The sequence below is a fragment of the Cetorhinus maximus genome, chromosome 1 (assembly GCF_964194155.1).
Source record: "Cetorhinus maximus chromosome 1, sCetMax3.hap1.1, whole genome shotgun sequence".
NCBI classification, from domain to species: domain Eukaryota; kingdom Metazoa; phylum Chordata; class Chondrichthyes; order Lamniformes; family Cetorhinidae; genus Cetorhinus; species Cetorhinus maximus.
This window is the reverse complement of record NC_135879.1, coordinates 106,722,536-106,738,947: the sequence shown is the minus strand read 5'-3', so window position 1 is coordinate 106,738,947 and position 16,412 is coordinate 106,722,536. Positions and strand designations below refer to the sequence as shown.

General features: G+C 46.9%; 1 protein-coding gene across 2 annotated transcripts in view; it reads right to left on the bottom strand.

The window, feature by feature from the left end:
* Positions 1–16,412, bottom strand: part of cc2d2a (coiled-coil and C2 domain containing 2A) — a 191,960-nt gene that overhangs the window by 50,137 nt on the left and 125,411 nt on the right. For both annotated transcript variants that reach the window (XM_078544962.1, XM_078544971.1), the window contains exon 25: positions 2,418–2,509. In XM_078544962.1, the coding sequence (XP_078401088.1) occupies positions 2,418–2,509 (92 nt within the window). The remainder of the gene's footprint in view (positions 1–2,417; positions 2,510–16,412) is intronic.

The window sequence follows — 16,412 nt, the reverse complement described above, 5'->3', positions numbered from 1 at the left end:
GAAGAATAAAGAGACACCAAGATATATGAAAGGAAACCAATAATATAGCAGGGACAGACACAACATTTCAAATTAAAAATACTTTTGATAATTAAATGCAAGGAGTTTTAATTGATTTTAAGAGAGAAATATTAGAAAGAAAATGGAGAAGAAAATGTTCCCTTGAACTACATTTTTTGATTTTACTTGGACATTTTTCTCAATACAATATTAAGTTACAAAGATCACTCCCAGATGCATTTCCTTAATGTCTGTGTCTCAGATCTATATGCTAAGCATTCAGAATCTGGCAACGTAGTGACTCCTGTGGTCTAAAAGTAATCTTTAATGCTGGATTATTTACCGGATGTTACAGTGAATCACCATCAAACCCCCCACACTTATCCCTCCCACCCAACCCCCGAAACATTGTGAACTTCTACTCCCTAGAAAGTGTAATAAACCTGCTTTTATAGTTTAGGTTATAAATAATCAAAATGTTTATGAATAATAGATAAGCAGTAATGATAGACAATGCAGCAGATTCCAATAGTTCACAGAATTTTAGCTATGCTTTCTCAGTGCAAAGATAACAGTGACAGCCATCACTAATTCCCTCAGTATTATCAGCCCATGGATCACTGTTTGCTGCATATCTGGCATGTGGGATTTCATTAAACTCCTATCTTAATGCCTTCAGAAGAACTACCAAACTGGGAACATACGCCTCAAGATAAATCCCTGGTATACTTTAAAACTCAGACATGCAACATAGGAAACAAATAAGACATTGTAGCTATATCACCTGGTTGTCACTCACTGGAGATTTAAAAGCAATAGGGCTATGCTTCCCAGAAGTTGTTCTTGAGGTGACAGTGCAAATATCACCTGATTCAACAGTTTGATAATTTTGTACATAACTAACAGGAACAACTTCAAAAGCAATTACTCAAAAATTCAAACTGGGCCAAAACAAAATAAAAATCCACTTGTGAAATTTTAAAACCATTTTGGACTTGGTGACCCTTGATCAAACAAAGCAACCATGAAAACAAGGTTGCAATTAAAACATCAGTAAATGAACACCTTCATGACCCAGAAACCTGACAGTTCATCTCTGATACAAAAGAAAAATACCAAGGGTGGGGTTTTCTATTTCCACCTGCTGTGGGAATCATGGTGGGCGGGGCGGAAAATTTGACATGCCAGCAAAAGGTCCTTTGACTTTGGGTGGTATAATGATAATGTCACTGGACTAGTAACCCAGAGGCTCAGGCCTTATGCTCATGGGACACATATTCAAATCCCACCATGGCAGCTGGTGGAATTTAAATTCAAAAAATAAATCTGGAATTGAAAACTAGTCTCAGTAATGGTGACCATGAAACCATCATCGATTGTCGTACCACCCATCTGGTTCACTAATGTCCTTCAGGGGAGGAATTTTGCCATCCTTACCCGGTCTGGCCTACATGTGACTCCATATCCACAACAATATGGTTTACTCTTAACTGTCCTCTGAAATGGACTAGCAAGCCATTTAGATCAAGGGCAATTAGGGACGGAGAACAAATACTGGCTTTGCCAGTAATGTCCGCATCCCATGAATGAATTAAAAAAAAATAAAAACAAAACAGAAAAGAATAAATCAAATTTCTGATCGATCTCCACTTCATCCTTGCTGTAAATGTTTTGACTGATCAGCATTTGCATGTTAGAATGAGACATGCCCGTTTATCTGTGAAGTGGATTTTGAAACTTTGCTGTTGAAAGTGCTGAAAATTGTCTATTATCCTGGAAGTCCTCATGTTCAATTGATGGAGGGAATTCCAGACCAAGTGGGATTGCACATTCATGAAAATAGGCAAAATCATCATGTACTGGTTCAAACAAAAAAATGATAGCTCCATGAGTAAACATAGATCACTGGCTACCAGGAAAGTTTCTCAATAGGAAGAGCAGAATCTGGGTTTGAGCGTAAGCATGTTTGCTGAAGTAAGTCTTACTTTGAAGAAAATTCTAAAGTGCTCCAGCAATTATAACATTTCTTTAAACAGTCAACACAAGAACGACACCATCACCATTGTCCTGAGGCCGAAACAAAAATGCTGGTTAGAGAATGCTTGTTTCTGGAAACGTGATGGCAAGACACTGCCAAAGAAAACTGAGGGCTTGGTCTACTGGGTTGGAAAAGATCATAAAAGAATAGAAAAAGATCATTAACATGATTGTCAATTGTTGGAGAGATTAAAGCTCGTAGCAAGCACAGTCCTGGTTATCTCCTCTGTTCCCGAATGCTCAATGATTGCCATCTTAAGGTATATGAAGAGTAAATGAAAGAAAATTACTGGCTTTTGGATATTCAATTCCAAGAAAAGATTTAAATCCCATCAATAGCAGAGAATAAAATATGTTAAAAAACATCATACATTACTAACCTTATGCTGGGGACCGCTTCCTCAACAACCACATCTGACAAGACGTGATGATGCTTTGCCAGCAGGAACCTACTTACTACAGAATCCCGAACCTAAGAAGTTAAAAAAAAGTGTCAGTTACTGCTCCTCTACTTGGGTCTTTCAGGGAATTTCAGTTCTGTGATTACTCCTTATGCCTAACCTAAACACAAGCCTGTTTCCACAAATTCAAATACAAAATCTTATGGGCCAGAATTTTACGTCCAGTGTGCGGGCGTGCGCTTAAGTGTAATATGACGCGTGATGAGTGGGGCATGCGTCCTGGCGTCATCGCACACTCGTGTGAAATTTCGTTTGGTGGGCGCGCACCGCAGTCGGCTGCGCCCCTGCCAATAATTAAAAGGCCTATTAAGGCCATTAACAAGCCAATTAAAATCAAATTAACGCTGCCCGTCCAACCTTACAGTTAGTGGGCAGGTGAAAAAGCCACGAGCGGGATAAGGTTTCCTAAAGCAAATAAACATTAACTGAAAACTTTATTTTTGAATTAAAAGCAGGGGACATGTTTTAAAATTTTTTTTACTGGCATTAATAGGTGCTCCATTGGAGTGGTATCTAACAGAAAATGACACTGAGCTGGTTCTTTGAACAAAATCAATTCTATCCCCCATGGTGTTTTCAGCCATTTTTGGCATTTTGGGAGATCAGGACAATCCCCTCTCAAATACTAGGCTGTAGTCTCTTCCTCAATAGCCAGAGTGATGAAGAATACCATGTACCATTAACCCTATGTTTGCAAAAAAGTTCTTCCAACTTCCCCCACAATGCTCCTGCTGATAATCTGCAACCTATTCTTGGTGTCACTGGGCAGAACTGTGAGTTCGGCCTGCGAGCATGGTCGGCGGGCCTGGGAGCGGCCAGAAAACGGGCCGCTGCCCATGATTGGTCCCCGACCACAATTTCACACTGGCTGGACAATTAAGGCCTACCGAGCGAGCGTGAACGGCCAGGAAGGGGTGGGCATGGGCAGGGGCCTGTCGGCTGCTGGGTCCAATGGCGACCCGGTAGCAGGTTTAAAACCAGTGCAATCAGGTCCTGGAAGGCTGCCTGTGATGAAGACATCTTCAGTGTTGTCAGCAGGAGATTAAAAATTATAGATTCAAATGCGGCTGCAGAATCCAGGGGGAGGGCAGGTCAGGTGGGCACTCAGCCCCCCATTATCTGATGAGTGCCTCGCAGTCCTCCTGGAGAAGGTGGCTGCCGGGAGGGACACCCATGTCCCCAGGGATGGAAGGAGGAGGCTACCACACCTGACAAAAAAAGCTTGGGAGAAGGTGGCAGTGCTGGTCAGCAGCCATGATGTTGTGCGACGCACATGGGTCCAGTGCTGCAAGAGGTTTAACGACCTACTGTGCTCAGGCGGGGTGAGCACCGTGTTGGCATGGATCAGCGTAGAAAAGTGTTAAGGGCTAGTTGCCCCCCCTGGAGCTCAGGGGTGTTAAGAGTCTGAGTGCCAACTGTCAATGACACTGGAGCTGGTTAATGGGGTGAGCCCTGGCTGCTTGGACTGACTGCCTTGCGGCTCAAGGGCCACAATTTGCATATGCCCTGGTGCTCCTCAGGTGGGGTTGGCCAGGCTGCAATGGCGCTGCAGGTAGAGAGTGGACTAATCAATACTCCTCTGTCCTTTCAGGAGAAGGCATCCCATAACAGCATTGAAAGGTTGTGGACCAGCAGAGGCCCCGCTAACCTCCTAATCCTAACTAGATTTGAGCTGGACGCCTTGGAGCTGGAGAGGCGCCATGCACCTTGGTCAACCGGCCGCGGAGAGGCTGGGGTGTCAGCTGAAGGTAAGAGTGCGGTGCACAGAGGTGAGAGTTTTGGATCATGCAAACATTCTTGTGTAGTCTCATCATTGACGGGAGCCCCAAAACTGGAGTCCCCATTGACCATTGAAAGACGATGGCACCATGATGCAGATCTCTATTGTCTCACCAGTGTACCTGGCATGCACAGTTACAGTGTGATGATTTAAATTAATGATGTTGTTCTCCCTTAGGTTTGCCACCACGCACCCAACCACAGGATCTCGAAGACCCACCTTTGATGCCAGGGGTCTGCCAGGCTCCACATGCACCTGTATCACATCCGCTCTCTAAGCCAGGCACCAGCGCAGGTACCAGCTCCTCAGTGAGCGTTAGACCTTTGGCTAGAATGTCAGCGCACAGCAATGAGGGCACTTCACACTCACTTGAAATGCAGGTGGAGGCAGAGAGTGCCCAGGGCACCAGCAGTTGGAGGACTTCTGGAGACCAGGACAATGCTCAGTCGAAGGCAGATGGTGATGCTCTGGAGTTGTCCATTAGGCGACAGATGCTGGGATGTCCAGCAAGATGCACAGAAGGATCTGGAGGAGATCCATGAGGGTACGCATGCCATGGTCTCTGTTGTGGAGGAGTCCATGCGGGGCATCAGCTCTGTGTTGACCCCAATCACCGAGCACACTGCCTCCTCCATTGAGAGAGCGATGACTCTTATGGGGAGGCAGCTCCAGGAAAATTGGCGCACAAGCTGCCAATAGTCTCTGCGGGCTCCTTTCAGGGCGTTCTGGGTGACGGCAGCAGCTCCTCTGCCCCTCTGTCAGTGTCTGCGGCATCTGATGAGGCTGCGGTGACTAGGGGAGGTGCCAACCATGGCACTGGCCACTCCCTCCCAGGCGGGGCCAGCACAGGCTCCACTGGCCAGAGGACGACCGCCAAGGTCATTAAGGCCAACAAGACAGTAGAGTCAGCAGGCTGTTTCCAATGACGGTGCCAGCGAGGGGGGAGCACCAAGAAGTAGCACTTGGATACGTAAGTTTAAGGCACCACGAGCACAAGAAGGACTGGTCACGTGTGACCTTCTGTTGTGCAATGTTTTGTTTATTTCAACTGGTCTGGGGCTGAAGACCAGAGAAGGTTCTGTTAATTTGTTCTATCAGCATGAGATAAATTTTCTTTTGTCACAATGGCCTGAGTATGCTTCACCTTTTTAAATTCATGTGGTGCAGAGTACGCCAGTATGTAATGCTGGACACAGGTGGCTCGAAACTCTATTACAGGCACTGAGTGGCCTTTGGGGTCAAAGGAAATGGACATTTTAGACATCTGGATGGAGGCGGCAGCCCTGGCATGAGGTGGTAGCGCTTATTTGGCAGCTTAGCTGAAGGAGCGTTGGACCAAGGTGTCCCTGCCTCCCTGGAGGTTACCGAGGTCTGGCTCCATGCCCTCAGCATTCTCCTCACCGTGCTCCTCTTCTGACTCACTACTGGATTCATCATCTGGGGCCTGTACAGCTGTGTCAACATCCTCTTCGTCCAGTGGGTCCCCCCCTTGCCAGTGCCAGATTGTGGAGAGCGCAGCGTGCAACCACTATCAGTGACACCCGCACTGGGGGTATTGCAGTGCGCCTCCTGATCGGTCCAGATATCGGAAGCAAACCTTCAGAAGCCCTATGCTTCTCTCTACCACCATCCTTGTGGAGACATGACTCCTATTATAATGCTGCTCTGCCTCTGTTCTTTGACAACGGAGGGGCATCATAAGACACCTTTTCAATGGATAGCCCTTGTCACCCAGCAACAGAGGATGTAAGCATCATGGGAGCTGCCAGAGTACCTTGCACAAACTTGCAGAATCTGCACCTTGTGATCACACACTATCTGCACGTTCATGGAGTGGAATCCCTTCCTGTTGACAAAGGAACCCAGTTGGCCAGCTGTCACCTTGATGGCTACATGTGTGCAGTCGATTGCACCCTGGGTGCTGGGGAACCCAGCAATCACTGCAAAGCCTCTGGCTCGCTCGACCTGGCTGGCCTTGTCCATATGGAAATGAACGAAAGTCAATATCCGCCTGAATAGAGCTTCTGTCACCAGCTTGATGCAATTGTGGACAGCTGATTGGGAGACTCCACACAGATCACCCACTGACCCCTGGATGCAAAGAAGTTGAGGGCCACTGTGACCTTCAGAGCCACTGGCATGGGGTGTCCACCCACACAGTCGGACCTGATCTCAGGCCCAATCATCTGACAAATGGAGGCCACGGTCTCCCTGGAGAGGCGGTGCCCCCTTCAGCATTGCACCTCTGACATATTGAGGTAGCTGCATCACCGCCTGTAAACCCTGGCAGCAGGGTAATGGCGTCTTCTGCGGCCTCTTCTGCCTTGGACTGCCAGCTGGCCCTGCACCCCTTGTGCCTGCGCCTGTCCTCCCACAGGTCACTCTCCTGGAAGCTGCATTGGGACACCAGGCCTCCTCTCCCTTCTGCCCCTCTCTTCCTCCTCTTCAGAGGAGGTGCCACCAGCAGAGACCACAATCCCCATTACCAGGGTAACAGAAGACTGTCTGATACCTGGAAGGGTCCATACAGTCAGAATTCTCTAGGGTCCTTGAAAACACCAAGGAGTCCTAAAATGGTCCTGGAAATGCTAACAATGAAGCCCTGACCAGAGATAAAGGTGCCATATACCAATAAGTCACCAGCAGCAAACTACCCACCAAACTCCTCACTGCTCACACTGGCAATGCCGCTGACCCTTTTTATCCTGCCCTTTGCTGAGGTTTTTGAAATTGTTGGCTGGCCGCCTGCCCGTTTGGCCTGGGCGTCGAGCTTGAAATCGCACGGGCAATGAAAAATCAGTGTCAATTGACTGTTTAATGGCTTTAACTGGCCTCTTAATTAATGACCGGCGCGGCTCCGGCACCTGCCCGAAATATCGCGCAAACACGCGATGACATCGGGATGCTCACCTGATGTCATCACGTGCTGTTCTACGCTCGAGCATGTTGGGTGCACGCTCCTACACCGAGCAAATAGTTCTGCCCACTGATTCGTTCACTGGTGAAAACAATCTTTGACTATACCTTCATAAAATCTTTTGAAAGTCTCTATTAGATCCCCCTAAGTTATCTCCATTTCAATGAAAAGGCCCCCTTTTTAACTATAACTTCTCATTTCTCATAGTGTTACAGTGAACCTTTGTTGTAAATTTTGCATGGCAGGGATCAGTGCTAGGACCCCAGCTGTTCATGGCGTATATAAATGACTTGGATGAGGGAACCAAATACAATATTTCCAAGTTTGCTGATGACACAAAACTGGGCAAGGTTGTGAGTTGTGAGGAGAATGCAAAGAGGCTTCAGGGCGACTTAGACAAGTTGTGCATGTGGGCAAACACATAGCAGATGTAGTATAACATGGATAAGTGTGAAGTTAATCGCTTTGGTGTGAAGAACAGAAAGGCAGAGTATTATCTAAATGGTGATACATTGGGAAATGTGGATGCACGAAGGCATTTGAGTGCCCTTGTACACCAGTCAATTAAAGTAAATAGGCAGGTGCAGCAAGCAATTAAGAAGGCAAATGGTACATTGGCCTTCATTGCAAGAGGATTTGAGTTCATAAGTAAGGATGCCTTACTGCACTTATACAGGGCCTTGGCGAGACCACACCTGGAGTATTGCATGCAGCTTTGGTCTCCCTACCTAAGAAAGGATATACTTGCCATAGAGGGAGTGCAGCAAAGGTTCACTAGGCTGATACCGGGGTTGGCAGAATTGTCATATGAGGAGAGATTAGTTCGATTATATTCACTAGCGTTTAGAAGGGTGAGAGGGGATCTGATTGAAACATATAAATTTCTAAAAGGGCTAGACAGACTGGATACAGGGAGGATGTTTCCCCTGGTTGGGGAGTCTAGAACCAGGGGCTACAGTTTCAGGATACAGGGCAGGCCATTTAGGACTGAGATAAGAAAAAATTTCTTCACTCAAAGGGTGGTCAACCTATGGAATTCTCTACCATAGAAGACTGTGGAGGCCGGGTCACTGGGTATATTCAAGAAAGAAATTGATATATTTTTGAATATTAGGGGCATCAAGGAGTATGGAGAGAAAGCGAGAATATGATGTTGACGTAAAGGATCAGCTATGATCATATTGAATGGCAGAGCAGGCTCAAAGGGCCAAATGGCCTGCTCCGGCTCCTAGTTTCTATGTTTCTAATATTGTGCACTATTTGGATATGCAGAATTGCATGCAATACTTCCGCATCAGTCTAATCAACGTCTTGTTCAAATTCCATATCACTTCCTTAGTTTTATATATCATGCCCCTAAGTGTAAAATCCAGAGTTTAATTTACTTTTCTATGGTCTATTTTATCTGCATTGAACCTTATGTAAGCACTTGATATCTAGCTTTCCATAAATCATTGCATTCTGTGCCACAATTTGCCATGTCACTTAAACTATTATTCCCAGCAAGCTGCAATATCATTCCTCTCAAGTCCATATCCAAAGCATTAGTATAAATGGAAAACAAAAATGTCTCAACACATTATTCACATCCCACCAATGCAAAAAACATGAATTTACTCCTTAATCTGCTTTCAGTCCCCAAGCCACCAAGCTCCATTTTTCTATCCTTACACTCTGATTTCCTCAAAATATTAAGTTAAATTAATCGGGCCCTTTATTTACGGTTATGACGTGACAGGTGATGTGTGCCAGGTGGACCAAATCCACAAAGGATACTTGGCCAAGCTATCACAATGGTTTTGCAACTTGTATTTATTACGAGAAGATCTGTGCGCTAAATTCAGAAGTAATGAGTCCTCAAACGCCTTTGGAGATTTTAAAAACTAAATTAAAACATTTATTAATGAAAGAAAAGATTTCAAGCACGTACATAAGATTACAGTTACTTAATACTATAACAAATCCCAAAATTCCTAATTAAACTGATTCCCAGCTAGACACCCCCTTTAAGACAACAGTCCAAAAGAAAATTTAAATTTAAGTAGCAAGCCAGCAAGTTTACCACAGCACCCACTCACAGTGGAATTCCAAAGGCTTTAGTTACTGGACACAGCAGACTTCCCCAAGGGTGTTTTACATGGTCCTCTCAGATCTTACATGGCCCCCCAACATAGTCTTCCTTCCTTCTTTATATATGTTTCTCTCTCTTTAATCTGTAAATTCTATAGGTCTTTGTACTTTTCCCATAATATAAAAATCTTTCAGTTCCCAATATGGTCAGTACCTTTTGGAGAAAATAAGCCTAATAACCTTGCTAGTTATAAACATCGTACCATCCCTTTGAAACCCAAACAACTCCTTCACTTATCTAAAATGGCAAATTTCCTTCACACCCTACACGCTAAGACCTCATCCATGTTTACTCATTAGCATCTCAAATGCCTTTGTCCCTCACTTCTACTGATAATTTCAAACTTGTAACCTGTCTGACTCTAATTAAATCACACAGACAGAACCATCTAACTCACAGCCATAAACCTACTTTACAATTACCACATTAATATTATGAAACTTATTATAGTTTCGTGACTTAACTCATGTTGATGGACTATGATTTGGACTATGAGTTAAATAATTTTATTCTGTATGATGGCCCTCAGACATATACCATAACTTAAGCAACACCTACACACATACATTTCTTGGCTGAACTTGTCTGAACATTGGGTAACAATGAGTAATTGGATAACATTTGGCACACCAAAGTCCTTTGGCAGGAGCTCCATTCCCAAAGATTTTTGGAAAATTATTGTTGATGTTACATTGTCCCTAGTCTACTTCAGTATTCTGTGATGCATGCTAACTAGGTCTGCAGAGTTTTTTAGTTTAGTTCCGTTCATTTTTTTTACTGGAGTTTTCTTTTGAGGTTTATCTCCAGTAGTGGCTCTTTCATATCTTGCTCTGATAGTTCTGCAGTTCTTCCTTTAAAACTGAGTCAAAATGTTTGAACATTTCTGCCATTCCCTCTTTGTAAAGTACAAGCTAGCTCCCTAAGTAGTCCCACCCTTTCAATCCCCACTATTTCTTATATGCTATTAAAAGACTACTAGTTGCCTATGGTGAATTGCCAGTCTTCTCCTGTACTCCCTTTGGCCTTCCAAAGTTCCCTTTCCACTTCTTTTTGTTACGTTTATATTTATGATTGCTTTCTCTTGTAACATATCTGTTCTGTTTATTAAATGCCTTTTTACAAAACCCTAGGCCAGGGTTTTCCGCTTCCGCCCGCAGTGGGCGCCATGGCGGGCAGGAGAGCAAGATGTTGCGACAGTGAAAAAGTCCATTTTACGTAGGCAGGGAAACAGGTAGCGATCGTCTGCTCCTGATTTCAATGGTGGCATACGGTTCCAGCCGCGCCATGTCAAGAATGACATTTCAATACATTTTAATGCCATGCACGCTCATTATAATGGTTGCTCGCCGGTATCGACCCACCCCGCCTCCGCTGCCACGTTAGATCAAAAGGGCACACCTGCATCTAATTAGACCGACATGTTTCACAACCGTATATAAGCGACATGTACCTGCCGATCTGCACTTAGCTTGTGACTTTGAGGTTTGTTCGCATACCTTGCACCACGCAGCGCTTGCAGCACCTTGGCCTAGGACTCCGCACCCAGCTTCGCAGGCAGCAGCACGGCACTTTCAGAGGAGTTTCACAGGCAAGGCCCTACCTACCAGACCAGCAGTAAGGTGGGGGTGTCTTGTAAGGGGTGGTAAGGTAAGGCCGCGACTGGGGGGAGGGGGGAAAGAGGGGGGCAGAGGCAAGGGAAGGGGCTGCAGGGCAAGGGCTCCACTGGTGGGGATGGAGACGGGGAAGTGGGGTGAAGGTAGCACTCAGACACAGTCTAGGAGGGGTGCGGGTTGGAAGTGTCCTCTGGGTCAGAATGGGAAAGTGTGTCTTAGGCTCATAAGCGAGTTGGCGCCAGAATGGGAGGATGGCAGAGTGAAGTGCTTCAGTTTACATCGCTGAGCTTGCAAAGACTGTCTTTGTACCAGTCCAAAGATGGGGAGGGCATGTCAGTCCAGCGTCAGTCATGCCCAGCAGTTCTATGCAGAGCGTGGCCGTTGTACAGGCGCCTCAGTCTGGGGGGGTTTCTGGCTGAATAATGGGCCGCAGATTGCACTCTCACAGTCAGGATGGGCTGTAGATGGGGAAAAGGTAGTGGAGGGCCTTTTAAAGGTCTCACGGGGCATAGAAGTGGTGGGACACTCAACAGCTCTCTGTGCAATAGGCCTCAAGATGTGGCGGGGTAATATCCAAATGGGGCATAGTCACATCTACCTCAAACCATTCGGGGGTTACACAAGGATATCCATTGCAATCAAAATGGCACAAAGCATTGGAGGGGGAGGCTTGACAATTATCAGGATGAGGGAAACTCAAACATTATGCTCCGCCAGGACGATGGGAGGGATTACCACAGTCACACAAGGGAGGGCCCAGGTTGGTCTGGTAGTGAGACCTCAACACCACCATCTTGCAACCTGAAGCGATGGAACAGCACAAACTAAACTGAGGAAAAACTCTGCTGATGAATCACAGGGCTGTTTGGAGGAGTGGTGCACTGCACTGCGGGGGTGGGGTGCAGTTAAAGGGTCACCCAAACAAACTTTGTATTCCCAAATGAGGAGAGATGCACAGCTGAGACATGCTTGGAGGCTTTCAATGACAATGCAGGGAATCAGGAGAGTGAAGCAATAAAGCGCATTCATGCAAGACTAACGATAAGTCATGACACTAATCAATCTCCTTGCATTAATTCCTTGTTCCAAGTGTGCCAATTGCTCAGAACGATAATGAGGTCTAGAACATTTGGGTGACTGGACAAGCTACAGATACATCTTTAAAGCAGGAGCTCTTAGCGCTGGCAGGCTCACAGATGAGAAGCCTCAGCTCTCCCCACCTCAAATAATCTCAGTTCCTCAATGAACATTAGCCCTCATGTGTATGACAAACAGTGTAGTATTACAGTGCAGTGAATGAGGATCCCAGCACCTGGTGAAAGCAATCTCAAAGCAGCCAGTCGTGTAAAGCGGAGGGGGGGTGGTGGGGAAGAGGGGTGCGGGGGCAGGGAGGGGAAGAACCTTGAAACGTTCCTTGCACTGGTAAATAGGTGTCGACACTGGAAGCAAGCCCTTGAACTCACAGTCACTCACTAGTAAACTACAGAAATAGGATATGGAGGCTTATGCTGACTCATGTCTTTTTCCTCTGATGCTGCAGAGAGGAGAACTTCAGGAAGATGGAGGCTGGATTTACTGCTGCCTGCATAATCGCATACAGGCAGGAAAGGTGGCGGAGAAGATTGCAATGGTGGTGCCAAGCTGGCCAAATGGAGGACCTCCACCCTCATGAGCAAGGGACAGCAGTGCCCCCTCCAGACGCAGATTAGGCTAGCAGAAATGTTCGTAAATAGCTCTCGTGACCGAGGGTGTAGAACACACATCTTATCTGCAGATGAGTGAGAGACAGTGTCGCCGACGCCTCCACACCCCAGGGATCTGGTAACTCACATCTGCCACACACTCAAAGATTTGATTCCATGGGGACTGAGAGGACATCCATTGCCAGTGGCTCTGAAAGTCACTGCTGCTCTTAACTACTATGTGAGTGACTCTTTCCAGAGCTCCACTGGGGACCTCTGCAGGATCAAGCTTCCACACACAATTGCATACAGGAGGTAACAGAGGCCCTTTTTGCTAAGGCCCACAATTGCGTGCAGAGATCAAGACAGCCAGGACACCAGAGTGGGCTTTGCTGAGATTTCCAGATTCCCACAGGTACAGGGAGCCATTGACTGCACTCGGAGCTTTTAAAGGTCCCTGGCAACAGGCACTCCGATACATCAACAGGAAAGGCTTCCACTCACTCAACGTACAGCTGGCCTGCGACCACAAGAAACAAGTCATGCAGCTTTGCACAAGATACCCAGGAAGTTGTCATGACTCCTACAACTTGAGTAGATTGCAGCTCCCTTACATCTTCGATGGACCACACAGAATCCAGGCCTGGCTCCTCAGTGACGAAGGGTACACCCAAAGAACATGACTGATGACGCCCTGGCGGCAGCCACAAAATCTCGCTGAGAGAAGGTTCATTGTTGCTCATACTGCTACCCAATCATTGGTGGAGCAGAGCATTGGCATCTTGAAGATACGATTCCGATGCCTCAACACATCTGGCGGAGCTTTCCAGTACAGCCCCAGAGGGTCTCATGGATCATCTTGGTTTGCTGCGCCCTGCACAACCTGGCGCTGCAAAGGGGGGAGGTGGGGTCTTGCAAGATGCCAATGTGGAGGAAATGCACATTGAAAGGGATGAGGCAATGAGGTCAAGGAAGCTGAGGCTGCAGGGAAAGAGGCCATAGCACGGGTCAGACGAGACAGGCATGCACGTGAGGCCCTCATAACCACCAGATTCTAAGAGGATGATAACGAGTTGAAGTGAGCATCCTCTTGGACAAGTGCATTCTATCATGGATCCACATGAACTTCATTGCTATTCCTCTCATTGCAACCATTGTCCTGTTCCTTTGAAGGAGGATGAAGCCTCAGGTGCTTGTGTCCTTGCTGAGATGAGGTGCTACCTGGAGGAGGGCATTCCAGCATCAGGCATCAGAAGGCAGTGCCTCTACTCGTGTCTCTGCAACATCCCATTTGCCATGGCAGCTTAGTAGAGGCAGGAGCTGCTCTACAATCCTCAGTGCACTCATAGCTGTATGCCTTCAGTCTGACAAAGTTTCTCAAGGAGATCGAACTCCACCAAGGGGACAATGCATTCTGTGTCACCCCGATGGGGATACTGAAAGGTCATACATGGGCCAAGACAGCCAAAAACATTCCGCAGGTCTTACTCCATTTGGAGATCACCTACACCTCCGTACCACTTTCTCCTCCGTCACATTGACATCTGGCACTCCCAGTTAGGGATGCGCGCATGCATTGATCCTGCCCTTTCCATGGATTTGCAGCACCTAGGATCACAATATTCACACAGTTTATTTTCTTTTAAATTCATTTACAGGATGTGGGCTTCGCTGGTTAAGCTATCATTTATTGCCCATCCCTAATTGCCCTTGAAAAGGTGGTGGTGAGCTGCCATCCTGAACCGCTGCAGTGTGTGTGGTATAAGTACACCCACAGTGAGGTTAGGGAGGAAGTTCCAGGATATTGACCCAGAGGCAGTGGAGGCACGGCGATATATTTCCAAATCAGGATAGTGAGTGACTTGGAGGGGAACTTCCAGGTGGTGGTGTTCCCATCTATCTGCTGCCCTTGTTCTTCTAGATGGTAGTGGTCATGGGTCTGGAAAGTGCTGTCTTAGAAGCCTGGGTGAGTTCCTGCAGTGAATCTTGTAGATGGTACACACTGCTGCCACTGCTCGTCAGTGGTGGGGGGGGGGGGAAGTGAATGTTTGTGGATGTGGAGCCAATCAAGCAGGTTTCTTTGTCCTGGACGGTGTCCAGCTTCTTGAATGTTGGAGCTAAACTCATCCTTGCATATTACATCACACTCCTGGCGTGTGCCTTGAAGATGGTGGACAGGCTTTGGGGGGTCAGCAGGTGAGTTACTCACTGCATGAGTCCTAACCTCTGACCTGCTCTTGTAGCCACAGTGTTTATATGGCTAGTCCAGTTCAATTTTTGGTCAATGGTAACCTCCCAGGATGTTAATAGTGGGGGATTCAGTGATGGTAATGTCATTGAATGTCAAGGGGTGATGGCTAGGTTCTCTCTCGTTGGAGATGGTCATTGCCTGGCGTTGTGAGGTGTCAATGTTACTTGCCATTTGTCAGCCCAAGTCTGGATACTGTCCAGATCTTGCTGCACTTGCATATGGACGGCTTCAGTATCTGAGGAGTCGTGAATGGTGCTGAACATTGCGCAATCATCAGCAAACATCCCCACTTCTGACCTTATGATGGCAGGAAGGTCATTGGTGAAGTAGCTGAAGATGGTTGGGCACAGGACACTACCCTGAGGACCTCCTGCAGTGATGTCCTGGAGCTGAGATGACTGACCTCCAACAACACAACCATCTTCCTTTGTGCTAGGTACAATTCCAACCAGTGGAGAGTTTTCCCCCTGATTCCCATTGCCTCCAGTTTTGCTAGGGCTCCTTGATGGCACACTTGGGTAAATGCCGTCTCGATGTCAAGGGCAGTCACTCTCACCTCACCTTGAGTTCAGCTCTTTTGTCCATGCTTGAACCAAGGCTGTAATGAGGTCAGGCGCTGAGTGATCCTGGCAGAACCCAAACTGAGTGTCAAGTGAGCAGGTTATTGCTAAGCCAGTGCCGCTTGATAGCATTGTTGACGACCCCTTCCAACACTTTACTGATGATCGAGAGTAGACTGATGGGATGGTAATTGGTTGAGTTGGATTTGTCCTGCTTTTTGTGTACAGGACGTACCTGGGCAATTTTCCACACTGCTGGGGAGATGCCAGTGTTATAGCTGTACTGGAACAACTTGGCTAGGGGCGAGGCAAGTTCTGGAGCACAAGTCTTCAGTACTATTGCCTGAATATTGTCAGGGCCCATAGCCTTTGCAGTATCCAGTGTCTTCAGCTGTTTCTTGATATCATGTGGAGTGAATCGAATTGGCTGAAGACTGGCATCTGTGACGCTGGGGACCTCTGGAGGAGGCCGAGATGGGTCTTCGACTCAGCACTTCTGGCTGAAGATTGTCGCAAATGCTTCAGCCTTATCTTTTGCACTGATGTGCTGGGCTCCCCCATCACTGAGGATGGGGATATTTGTGAAGCCTCCTCCTCCAGTGAGTTGTTTAATCGTCCACCACCATTCACGACTGGATTTGAAAGGACTGTATGGCCAGTTCTGGCCCTTGCAAACTCCAAAATGCTAAGATACCGTGAAGCCCTCAAGGTCACCCTTCGTTGATAATACAAAGCACTCTTCAGCTTCACTATATCCTCACTCAAACATTGTCTCAAGCTACCATCTGCGCTTCCAGAGCATGCTCAAAGGCCGCCAGACATCACCATTTGGATTTATCATCACTGACCTTGGCGAGTGTTTAGGTGAGTGGGAGCTATGCAGAATGTATGGCACAGCTTTGCATCCCTACACTGTAATGACATTGACCACAGGCACATGACAGCAACATCTGCAATAAGTGGAGGGAGGGACCATGGTG